Raw genomic sequence first — 13,017 nt, forward strand, 5'->3', positions numbered from 1 at the left:
CCATCTCTCCAGCTCCGACATGGGCTTTTGAAACATCAAAGCCCACTCCTAATAACACAACTCCACCAATAAGGCCACACTCCCCTATCCTTCCCAAACAATTGTACCAATTAGGGACCAAACGTTCAAATATGGGAGCCTATGGGAACCATTCTCATTCAAACCAACACAGTGATCTTGTCTTAAAGTGTGTCTCCAACTCCCACGCCATAGTCCTTCCATGTATTCCTTCCTTCTACTGGAACTTTTTCTCTCAGAAGTTTCTGCAGAAAGATACATAGGTAACTTTGTGTGAGCTTTTATAACTGAAAATATCTTCATTTTTACTCTCACAAATTTTGTTTTGTTTTTCGTTTATTTGCTTGCTTGCTTGTTTTGGGGTTTTTGTTTTGTTTTTTTGAGACAAGGCCTGCACACCCCTTCAGTCCTCCTGTGTCTGCTCCCCACAGGGCAATGCGCATGCCCATACCCCAGCTTTTTGTGCAGATGCTGGGATCCAAACTCATACTTGCCCAGCAAGCATTCTTAACCACTGAGCCATCTCTCCAGCCCCTTACCCATGCACTTTGATAAAGAGTGTGAGTACAAAGTATTAGGCTAGAAATAATTCCCTGCTGGAGTTTAGATGTGGAGTTCCTTCTTGTTTCTAATATTTGGAAGGCTGGTATTATCATCTCTATTCCTTGAGTGGGGTTTATTTTCATTCTTTACACTAACTGTACATTTGCAGTGATGTAAATGGAGGGAGGTAACAGTGAAGTAAATACTGAATGCTCTCACTTAAATGTCGAAGCAAAGGTTGGTCTCAAAGCAGAGACCACTAGTGAGATGACTCAGTGGACAGAGTGTTACCATGCAGGTGTGAGGAACTGACCTCAGGTTCCCAAAACCTGCTGGAAGTCAGGTGCAGCAGCACACACTGAAAGGTGGAAACAGGAGAAGCCCAGGAAACTCATGGACCATCTGACCTATGCATGTAGTGTCAAACAACAGGAGACCTGATCTTAAACAAGGTGAAAGATTAGGACTGACAGCCAAGGTTGTCCTCAGACCTCCACATAGATGTACCCATACTTACACGAACAGTCACCATGCACATATTCACAACACACACACACACACACACACACGCACGCACGCACGCACGCACGCACGCACGCACGCACGCGCACATGCACGCAAATGTTTTTTGAAGGAAGTGGAGAATAACTAGCTAAACATGGTATTGCATGTATATAATACTAGCCACTCTGGAAGCTGAGGCAGGAGATTTCCACTCCTAGTGACACACCTTCTCCATCAAGGCTGCACTTCCTAATCCTTCCCAAACAGTTCCACCAACTGGGGACCAGATATTCGAAATAGGAATTTATGAGATCATTCTTATTCAGACCACAAGTAGTAATTATCAAAACTCAAGAGCGGAAGAAGGGATAGAAAGCAAGCGGTTAATGGGAACCAGGGTGAAGTTTGATGTGAGGAGAATCCTTTAATGCACGGTATTATAGGATATAATATATATATATATCACAGTAGGATAATTGTGGCTGAGGACAATTAGCTGATTACTCAGATCAACTAGTAGAGAGGATTTTTACTATTTCCAATACACAGGAATGCTGCAGGCCTGAAATAATGGATGTAACAGTTACCCTGATCTGATTATCACAACTTACACACTTGTACCAACCACATAAATATGTACAATTATTGTGTCGATTTTAAATATATATTAATAACAAATTGCAGTAAGGTTTTTTTAATGCTTATTTTAAAAGTATTTATTGTAATGATGTGTAGCAGGAATCTTAAAAGTTCTTATTAATAAAATCAAACCTGAGGCCAGGTATTGGGGTGAATGCTGGAAGATCAGAGAAGCAGAACAAGCCACAGCCACCTCACCTTGCCAGTGCCTCAGCTGACCCTGTTTCCTCAGGCTGGAAGCCTCTGGGTCCTCATCCGAATGGGTCTCAGCTGAACTGCTGCTCAAAAGTCTGAAAGCTTAACCAGCCAAATGCTTCTAGTTTCTGGTCTTCACACCTTATATATATTTCTGTTTTTGCCTTCACTCCCTGGGATTAAAGGCTCACTTCTTTGGATTAAAGTCACCAAGCCTGGCTGTTTCCAATGTGGCCTTGAACTCACAGATCCAGAGGGATTTCTGTCTCTGGAATGCTAGGATTAAAGGCGTGTGTGCCACCATTTTCTAGCCTCTGTATCTAGTGGCTGTTCTGTTCTTTGACCCCAGATAAATTTATTAGGGTGCACAATACTTTGGGGAACACAATACCACCACAATGGTGGTGTGTGAGCTTTCCTTCGCTGTGACAGAATACCTTGGGAAGCACTTTAAAAGGAGAACAATTTCTTCTGGCTCACAGTGCCAGAGGTTTCAGTCCAGAGCCATTTGTTCTGTCATCTTGGACCCAAGATGAGACCCACCATGGTGAGGGTCATGTGGTTCAGAAAGGCAGCTCCCTCACAGTGGTAAGGAGAAACATGAGACAGAGTACACCTTCCAGTCCTACACCTCCAGGGGCTTGCTTCATCCAAACAGACGCTACCTCCCAAAAGCCACTAAAATACAAATCAATCAGTAGCTAGAAATCCACTGATAAAAATGCCCACATCCCAGTCATATCCCTAAAGCCCCCCTCTGAGCTCTTCTGCTCTGGGGACCAAGCCTCTAATACACAGATGTCAGGGACACATTTCATAACACAGCTAGGTCTCACGCTTTGTTTGGTAGACTTACCCTTCTTCTAACCAGAAGTAAGTCATTGCCTCTGGTACCATAGTAGCTTTTCCCATTCAACACTTGGTTTACAGAGGAAAGAAAACTAAAATTTTTTACAATATTAGACAACTAGAAGTTTTTCCTCCTAATACTAAGGAAGTTGTTGGCTTAGATTTGATCATTTTACGTTTATTTTATTGGTAAATGCATATATTGCTAGGCTTGGTGGCACACCCTAGCATTCAGGAATCTGAGATGAGAGATCACAGATTCCAAGCTACCTGGGCTACATAGCAAGACATGATCTTTAGAAAGAAAAATAATTAATACACACACATGCACAGAGTTATTACTTTCTTTTCAGTAGCTCAACTGCGTACTTGACAAGGAGCAGTTGAAGGGAAGGGGTTTATTTGGGTTCGCAGTAGTCTAGGGAACCCAGCCCCTTCATAGCCTGGGAGTCATGGTGTGAGCTCACGGCCGTCACACTGCTGTCACACTGCTGTCTTCTCAGTCAGAAAGCAAGAGAGATGAATGTTGCTCTTCAGCTCACTTTCTTCTTTTTATTCAGTCTGGGACCCCAGCACATAGAATGGTGCTGCCCACATTTAGAGTGGATTATCGATACTCAATTAGCTCAGTGTAGAAATCCTCTCATAGACATGTCAGACGTTTGTCTCCTGTGTGATGCTAGATCCTGTCAAGTTGATAATCAGTGTTTACACCACATATGCATATATAATTACAGAAGATAGATTAATTACTATACTTAAATTTCTTCTGCTTACCTCTTATGAAAAGTTGATTATTAATTGAAACTTATTTTTCTCATTCTGTTTTAGTTTACCACATTTATTAAATTACTTGCTTACATTAAATTATTACCTGTTATAATTTATGTTAGAATTGCTTTTCTTATTTGGGGAAAGCTGTGGTTGGCCCTTCTGGGAAGCTTAGTGAGAAGTCAAGGCTTAGTAACACCTTCCAGAAGTCAGGACTGGAAGCTTGGCTCAGTTAGCCAGTGTTTTCTCACACTCCACTTCCTGTGGCAAGTCTGTCACATGCAGTACTAGCTAGGAGCTTGGAGTTGGATTGTTCCCTTTGGAGCCAGGTGTGTGGAGCTGATGCACAACGTGCTCCTTCCCCACAGCTGTTTCCTCTCTCTGTTGCTGGTGGCTGCGGTGGTTTGGAAGATCAAGCAGAGCTGTTGGGCGTCCAGGCGGAGAGAGGTAAGCCCACATGGATAAAGATAATAACTCCCATGACAGCTCATTTCCTTCCCTTCTTTCCAGGCAATCACTTCTACCTGTTTACTGATATAATAATCTTCATATCAGAAGCATGCCGCTTCATCTGCATTGTATGATTCTGCTGTATGCCGTCAGTAGATTTCAATTAGTGTTGCATTCAGTGTCATTGATTCTGCCACAGCCACTGCTGATTTAGCCATCTTCTAAGAGCCTTTCATAAGAATATGAGTGAAGGGACAGGTTCACCTCAGTGATGGAGCACTTGCCTAGCATGAACCAGAGACCCTTGGTTCTGGTCTCACCACCCTCTAATAGCATAAAGCTAGGGACAAAGCTTTTAACCCGTGGGTCTTGGGGCAAGAGGATGCAAAGCCAAACTATAGCTCGAGCTAGCATCATTCAGTGTGATTAAGTACTAGAGTTGGTCCCAGTAGACACCTTATCTAGATGTTTGAGCACCTCTAAGTCCCAGGCTCTGTTGCAGGTGGTTTTCCTTCGACTAGCTCCTCTAATCTTCATCTCAACCCTATGAGGTAAGTGTCACCATGAAGCTCAGGGAGGTCAAGTAACTTACCCATTACCACATAGGTACTGAGAAGCCGAACTGAACTTTAACCAGAGCCTCTGCCTTCACAGCCCATGTTCCTAAACACGGTTTCCAGAAACACTTAACTTTGTTCCACATGTTCTAGACTGTACGCTTAAGAAGCTCATGTTTTGCTGACTGAATGAGCCAGGCAACCCACAGGAGACTATACACTAAAAGTAAGAACAAAAAAGCAGTTTTGTTACTGTTGCAAAGTAACAAAATTATTTTCATATGAGTCATCGAGGCAGTATAGTAGAGATTTGTCTGTATACAGAATAATACTTAAGTATATGAAACTAAATAAATAGATAATATAGAAAGTAACAACCAACTGGAAAATATTTGCAACATCATAAGAAAGAATACTAGAAAAAGAACACCCTCTCGGTTTTTTCTAATATAACTTTGAATCTGACCATTCTAATTATACAAGGTCAGTCATGACTTGATCCCAGTCGGGATGCTGTTTTGCATTCTTGCTGCATCCCAGGCTCTGCTGGAAGTTCTCTCATTCACCTTGCCCCTGCCCTCTTGGCAAAGGTTTTAGAATAGGAGTTGCTGTAGGGTAGCAACTGTCTTCCTGTGACCCTGTACCTAGAGTATTACAGAACCCAGGCAAGGTTTGCTGTAGGTTTGCTGAGTAAATGGAGATTCTTTCCAGGTTCAGTAAAGAGATGTGCTGAGATAGATGAGGTCATCAGTGAGGCTCTTTAAAAATTCAAGGAGGCTGGGATAGAATATTGAGCAGCATCTCACAGAACACAGGCAATTCCTTATATTTATGGATGTTTTTAAGGGAGGGGTCAGCAGATTAGTGACGGTATTAGGATGTAAGGTATGACTGATTCCCTCCACAGGAACAGCCCCTAGGATGTAACAGTAAGAATCTATTGCTGGGTTTTAAGAAAATTGTTAACATAAAAATTCCCTTCTAGAGCAGAACAATGATCTATGCAGCCTCAGAACCCTGCCTCCTATAAGATGGTTTGAAGCAAGGTCGGTTTGTCTTCTATGGCATAACCTCAGAAGAGCTCTCATATTATTGATGATATAGGGGTGCCCACTTCCATATTTGAGGCATATGCTGTAGTATCTGACCCAACATGAAAACACATTTCAAGCCATGAGGTAGGAATGTAAGAAGTTCAAGGTCCTCCAGTGAGTTTGAGGCCAGCCTGGGCTATTTGGCTACATGAGACCCTGTCTTATAAACCAACACACAAAGCACATTTAAAGAAGAAAGTGAAGCCTTGATACTTGGAACACCTCTCTTAACATATCCAACCCTCCCTAAATCCAGAGCTTGTTCTATTCTGTGATTCCACATTTATTTATGTTTTCATCTTAGATCTCTCTCAGGGGAGAGTAGTCTCACATCCTATCACCCATGTAACGGGGCACATTTTATTGTTGTCATTGCTCTGGGAATGGCTGGTTCAGGTTTTGACACAAAATAAACTAGACTGACTTTAGTAACAGAGCTATAAAGAGGTAAGTTTCTGTCCTTTTATATATTCAGCCAGCAGACACCATAGCATTATAGCCGCCATGATTTTAGCTTGTATCTCTATTGGTAAGGACTTTTTATAAAAAGGCAGTAGTGTTACCACGTCTAACAGAATTTAATACCTTTTGCTACCTGGTGCCTAGTCATATCCAGTTTTCCTTAGCTGTCACAGAAGCAACACTTTGCATCTGATCAGTTTGAATCAGGGTGAGTGCAGCATCTTTAATGTCTAGTATTGACTAATAAAATCTCAGTACTCAGCATATTAATATATAATATATTATTCATTAGCAACTTCTTCGGGAGATGCAACAGATGGCCAGCCGCCCCTTTGCTTCTGTAAATGTTGCCTTGGAAACAGATGAAGAGCCTCCTGATCTTATTGGGGGAAGTATAAAGGTGAGAAGTGGTTCAAAAGTCCATACAACAGCTTTTCAAAACTCAGGCCTGAGTCTGGCACCCCAGAGAGAGCAAGTGCTCCGACACATTACTCTTGCCATCCTTCTGTCTTTAACAGTTGGCTGAAGCACCAGGTTGTGAGGGACTCTGCTCTCCTTTTCAGGGTGTTGGTCCATGTCTTCAGTCAGTCATGTTCAGGAGATTGTAACATGGAAATCATGCTTGTTCTTCTTTCAGTCTTCTCTAGCATAATACTGAAAAGTTCTTATTTGAAAATGTCTAAATTGGACTAGGGGTGGTGGCACCTAGGAGGCAGATGTAGGCAGATCTCTGTGAGTTCTAGGCTAGCGTGGTCTGTATATCACTTCAGAACAGCCAGGGCTACAGAGTGAGAACCCGTGTTAAAGCGGGGAGTCGGGGGGAACAAACAACACTTAAGTTACTGTTAATTCCCCCCCCACACACACACACACTTTGGATTTGGTTTTGTTGTTTGGTTTTTGAGACAGCATCTCACTATATAAAGACTAAGCTGGCCTTGAATTCAGAGTGCCATCAGCCTCCCAAGTGCTGGGATTAAAGGCGTGTGCCACCACAACCGGCAAACCCCCAGTATTTTTTTTGGACCACTTCCAGGGCTGAGGAAATGACACAGTGGATAAAGTACTTGCCAGATAAATATGAGGAATGGCGTTCAGAGCCCCAGAACTGAAGTAAAAGCCATGCAGGTGTGGTGACAGTACTCGGGGCAGGGACAGGACCCCAGGCCAGCTGGCTGGCTGGACTAGCTGGAGTTGGGGAATGTGAGGTTCAGCAACAAATCTTGCCTCAGTAAGTAAATTGAAGAACTGAGAAAGACCTCCATGCACACATGTGCATGCATACCTGCATATGTAAACACATACACATGCACTTGCACACACCACACATCACAGCGTTTTGAAGGTGGAATCTTTATGCACTGTTGGTAAACTATAAAATGTTGTAGCCACTGGAAAATTATAGACTGGGTAGGTGGTGCATTCCTGTAATTCCAGCATGTGGAGTGCAGATTCAGGAGAATCACTGTAAATTCAAGGCCAGTCTGGGCTACCAAACAATATTTTGTATGACAAAAATGTAATACAGGGGATTCTTTGTGTACCAGTATTTATGACAGCACATTCATAATTGCCAGAAAGAAAAAGCAGTCAAGTACCTGTCAGTGGACTAGTAGATAAGCAAAGTGTAATGTATTGCTACTAGAAATTATTTATCCTTTAAAAGGAAGAAAAGTCTAATACGTGCCACAACATGGATAAGCCTTAAGAAATTATGTTAAGTGAAAGATGCTATATCATTCAATTTATGCAAAGTATCAAGACTAATCAAATACATTGAGACAAAATAAAATAGTAACTGCTAGAAAGTTGTTTAATAAGTAGTTCAGAATTCCAGTTTTTCAGTTTTGCAACATTAAAAAACAGTCTAGAGATAGAGAAAGGTAGCTAAAACACACTTCCATTTTACTTTTTTTTTTCATTACTTTTTTTTCATTATGAAGGGTTAATCATGCAGCATGCATGAAGCCCCTAGATAGGGTCAGAGAGAGAGAATGAATCTCATAAGAATATCAAAGCCATCTCTCAAGCCTGTAAAATTCTTTTTAAAAAATAAAGTCTGCAACAGAAAATGAATAAATTTTCCAGAGCGGAAGCATCCAATAAGTAGATGAGGAATTCATTTGGTGAGCTGTCTACCTTTCACAAGCTCTTAGACCCAGCAGACTGTTACTCAGTGGGTGAAAGATGAGCATGGAATAAACTTGACTATAAAACAGACAACTGTCTCCTTAACATCAAGGCCTCTGTTTGTGCCAAGTGTGAAGAACTGTCTGACAGATGACCAGACACACTGCCACCCCAGCGACCTAGAGAGAGCCTGCTGACCTGGGCCTTTCCCTGGCACTCATGTGGGCTTTGGACAGTGCTATGGAAACCTCTCAAAGCCAAAATTGTTGACCTTATAGGCGCCTGACTCTGAAGTGTGGGGTCAGTGAAGGTACTTCTTTGTTTTCTTCCTCCAGACTGTTCCCAAGCCCATTGCCCTGGAGCCCTGCTTTGGTAACAAGGCTGCAGTCCTCTCTGTTTTTGTGAGACTCCCTCGAGGACTGGGAGGAATCCCTCCTCCTGGTCAGTCAGGTGAGTAGATGGAGGCAGTGACCAACATGGGTCTGTGAAGGAGCTAAGCCTCAGACACTTCTTCCTGGAGAGGAACCTGAGTGTGGGCACTGCCCAGTAGTGCTGTCTCTGGCAGAGAGCTTTGGTGAGATAATCCCATAGTCCCTAAACTGTGTTCTGAACACTGACATTTCTGTCCTGGGGTGGAAGTTCAGGACCCTTCTCAGAGTACATAGCTTTCTCAGCACTCATGCTCCAGACCACATCTCCTTCTGCACCCAGTATTTCTGATCCCTTAGCTCTACTGCTCCCTGCCTTTTCTTAAAACAAACAAACAAACAAACAAACCCTTGTTCTTACCTTAAATGTGGACTTTCTTCTCCTTTATATCCCCCTAATCATCTTCATGCCCCTGGCTTCCAACCATGTCCTCAGAGTTTGTGCTGCCCAAGTAGATATTTCTAGGCATGCTCTACAAGTTGCTTAAGGTCTTGCTATGCAGCCCAAGCTGGACTAGAACTCATGACATAGCCCCGGATGCCCTCAGACTCATAGTCATCCTCCTACCTCAGCCTCCAGAGTACTACCCACCATGCCCAGCTCTTTACTGTTTTGAATATGAGGCATAAAGAAGTATTATAACAACATAAAGTACATTTTTTAAATTATAGTTCTACTGGGCTAATCCAGACCAATTATCATTCTTTCCCCCGCCCTTTCTGGCAATTTAATGTAAATAATTATATAGGCTTTGGGAGGGGAGAAACCTGGACTGTTTTTAAACTCTGTAGCCAAGGATGACTTTGTCTGGTCATCCTGCATCCACCTCCCTGGTGCTGAGATGTACCACCACTCCATGTTTATTAGGCACTGAGGATCAAAGCCAAGGCCTCAGGCATGCTAGGCAAAAACTCTGCTAACCAAGCTGCACCCGCAGCTATGGACACATCTTATTACAAACATTTATTCTTCAGCATGTTCTTCCTAAAATAGCATCTCTTCAGGAAATAGGTACTAGTACTGACTTGGGGCAGGAATAGGAAAGAGAAATTATTTTTTACCATATACTTTTTTATACATTGGGATTTTTCTTCCTTTTTGGGTGTTGCTAAATCTACCATTTATTCTTTTTTCATTACAATTATTTATATTTTTATAGCTTACTGCATATTTTACCAATATCTTTTATACTTTTCCATCAAACATGTAAATCATTAATTTATATAAACCCTGTCTTAAAGCTGGAGGCAGAGATAGGAAGATTGCTACATAGTGAGGTCCAGAGCAGCCAGGGCCACAAAGTGGGAACCTGTCCCAAAAGCAAAGTTCTTACTTTGAACACAAAGGCAGTATGGAATGCAGTTTGGGGGTATCTTGATTATGAAGTTTTGCATAGGAATGCCTCAAGCAATGTGAACATTTTAGACCATATTCAGTTGGTGCTAGGGGCTCAGAATTGCCTTGGCCAGAACAACCTTGACTTTAGTAGGGAAGTATACTTTTATACTTGTCCAGCCCTGAACTCTGTGTTCCCTTCATGAGCCCTCCAGAAGGGCCTCCAGTTCCCTGGCAGACTAGAAGGAATTCATGATGTCCTCAGAAGGGAAGCCTTAGGTATGATGAAGTCAGGGTTTACTGTCTTCATCTTCCCTTGGCATCTCCAGGCATTGAGCCTCTGAGTTAGCCTTACTGAGGACAGAGCCATTCTATGATCGGGCAGTCTGGGCAGTGTCTCCTGCTCTCACCCAGTTCAGCAAATACTGGTGGGTGCTTCATAAAGACAAGGCCTTTGGTGGGCATAGAGGCACAACAGGTCTGTGACCTTTTCTCTTTCATCCTTTACATAATGCTTCCATCCTCTGGAAACCCTCACGAAGCCCTCCTCACTTCTTGAGACCCATCCCATTAGGAAGGTTATCCATGCCAGTCCTCCTGTACTTTTTTTTAATGAGGCAGCACAAATTAGCCCCAAACTTAATCCCCTTGCCTCAGTCTCTCCAGTACTGGGGGATTGCAAACATGTGTCATCATGCTGAACCCCTATTCCCATGACTTTTTAAAATCTTTTCTGGGGATCAAATTCAGGGCTTGGTACATGCTAAGCAAGTGCTCTGCCACTACCCATATCTTCTTTTTAATGGTCCCTTTCTATGTACTTGCAGAACACCTGGATATGCCTTTGTCCTAACAGTTATTACTAGTGTGCGTTCCTCACTGTTTACCAGACACTGGTCCCTGCCTCCTTCCTTTACAGGACTAATAGAGTGGATTAACAAACTTACTCCTTTGCTCATTAAAGCAGCCTTTGTCAGAGTACTGAGTATGGGCTAGCCACTTCCTCCAGTGTTGGGATTCCAACTTCTGTGCTGTCTTAGTTAAGGTCTCTATTGCTGTGAGAGACACCATGACCACAGCAACTCTTAAAAGGAAAGCATTTCATTGGGGTGGCTCCCTTTCAGTTCAGAGGTTCAATCCATTATCAATTATGGTAAGACATGGTGGCATACAGGCAGACATGGTGCTGGAGAAGTAGCTGAGAGTCCTACATCTTGCAGGCAACAGGAAATGGTCTAAGACACTCAGTGGTATCTTGAGCCTATATGAGACCTTAAAGCCCACCTCCGCAGTGACACACTTCCTCCGCCAGACCACACCCACTCCAACAAGACCACACCCACTCCAATAAGACCACACCCACTCCAACAAGACCACACCCACTCCAATAAGACCACACCTCCTCCAATAAGACCACACCCACTCCAATAAGACCACACCCACTCCAACAAGACCACACCTCCTCCAATAAGACCACACCTCCTCCTAGTGCCACTCCCTTTGGGGATCATTTTATTTTAAACCACCACACCCGAAATGCTGATTTCTCTGCTAAATGCCAAGTTTATTGTATCAATGCAAAATGGACAAGCCAGTAGAGGCACTGGGAGTGTTTGTGAGAGTAAATGGTAATGGTTCTGGTAGTTGCTGTGTGCCCTGCAGCATTACATCAGTTTGCTGTTTGACTCCAAACACAAGCTTTGTGATGCTCTTACCCCATCCCAATTTCACACATAAGGAAACTCCCACATGAGAGGTAAAGAACCTTGCTCATTCCAAAACCTAGCCCAGGACACTGTATTGAGCACAGCCCATGGTAGATACAAGACAAGTCATGCTGAATGGTGAACTCATTCCAGTCTTCACAAGCCTGAGCTAGATCCCCAGAATTCACAAGGTGAAAGGAGAGAACCAACTTGTAAAGGTTGTCCTCTACTTTACATGTGCAGCATGGCACACACATACACACACACACACACACACACACACACACACACACACACACGTGTTAGGGGCTTGTGCTGAGCCAGCCCTCTTACTGGAGTAGTGCTGTTTTCATCGCTGCCTTGTGGAAGCAGGTAGGAGAGGTGCTCACTCCGAGTGTGGCTGCACTCTCATCCACTTGCCTCTGCTCTGAGGAGAGAAAAATGAGTAGTTAAGCATCCATGAATGACCTCTGCAAGAACATGGAGCTGAAAGCATTACCCAGATGGAGAAGGGGAGGTGAAATGGAGAGACTCCCATGAATACCTTCCTTTATCTTTCACCATGGAAATGTAAAAGGATTTGAATTTTTTTTAAAGTAAGCTCCTTCATGACATGTGTCCCTTCTTGTGGGTTCTTCCAAGGTCTTGCTGTGGCCAGTGCCCTGGTGGACATTTCTCAACAGATGCCTATAGTGTACAAAGAGAAGTCAGGAGCAGTAAGAAACCGGAAGCAGCAACCCCCTGCACAGCCTGGAACCTGCATCTGAATCTGGGCCAGGGACTCTTCCCTCACAGAGGGGCATGTGGTCTGCCAAGCATCACAGGGGAGGGTGCAGGCAGGAAGCAGGTGCCGAGCAGAAGACTGGAAACCCTTGAAGTATCCACCTCATGTGCATGATCATACAAACTGTTTTGATGGTTCATCCTGTCTATGTCCAGCATCTAACCTTTTACTTTTGCATAGGAAATCATTTCGTTACAAGTCCAGGAATGAGCTGCTCTGCTCATGAGTGGAGACCAGCATAGAACCAGTGAGAGCTCAAAGTGATGCTGAGGTCCTTTGTGGAAGCTCCTCTTGGAGTCTCAACTGCAAAAGTGCTGACCTCTGTCAACAACTCTCCAGCATGGTCTTTCCGACACTCCTCAGATGAATTGTTCTCATCTGAAGCCTGCGTCTTTTCATAAGATGTGCTTTTACTCTCTTCCAGGAAGTAGCTTGTTTCTAGTTGAGAACTAATAATGGTCTGTCTCTTTGGAAGTCATATCAAAGTATAATCGATGGGGGCCTTGTTTTGTTTTGTTTTTTGGAGACAGGGTCTCATTGGGTAGCCCTAG

The 13,017-nt window shown here is 43.3% G+C and overlaps 1 protein-coding gene across 2 annotated transcripts in view; it reads left to right on the plus strand.

Annotated features, from left to right (window-relative positions):
- Atrn (attractin) overlaps positions 1 to 13,017 on the plus strand; it is a 127,955-nt gene extending 114,938 nt beyond the window's left edge. Inside the window, exons 26-29 of one of the 2 annotated variants that reach the window (XM_036183778.1) lie at positions 3,888 to 3,966; positions 6,375 to 6,482; positions 8,548 to 8,666; positions 12,325 to 13,017. In XM_036183778.1, coding sequence (XP_036039671.1) covers positions 3,888 to 3,966; positions 6,375 to 6,482; positions 8,548 to 8,666; positions 12,325 to 12,580 — 562 coding nt within the window. In that variant the 3' untranslated portion in view covers positions 12,581 to 13,017. The remainder of the gene's footprint in view (positions 1 to 3,887; positions 3,967 to 6,374; positions 6,483 to 8,547; positions 8,667 to 12,324) is intronic. The other variant, XM_036183777.1, reaches the window with a different exon arrangement.

This window comes from Onychomys torridus, chromosome 4 (genome assembly GCF_903995425.1).
Source record: "Onychomys torridus chromosome 4, mOncTor1.1, whole genome shotgun sequence".
Classification (NCBI taxonomy): domain Eukaryota; kingdom Metazoa; phylum Chordata; class Mammalia; order Rodentia; family Cricetidae; genus Onychomys; species Onychomys torridus.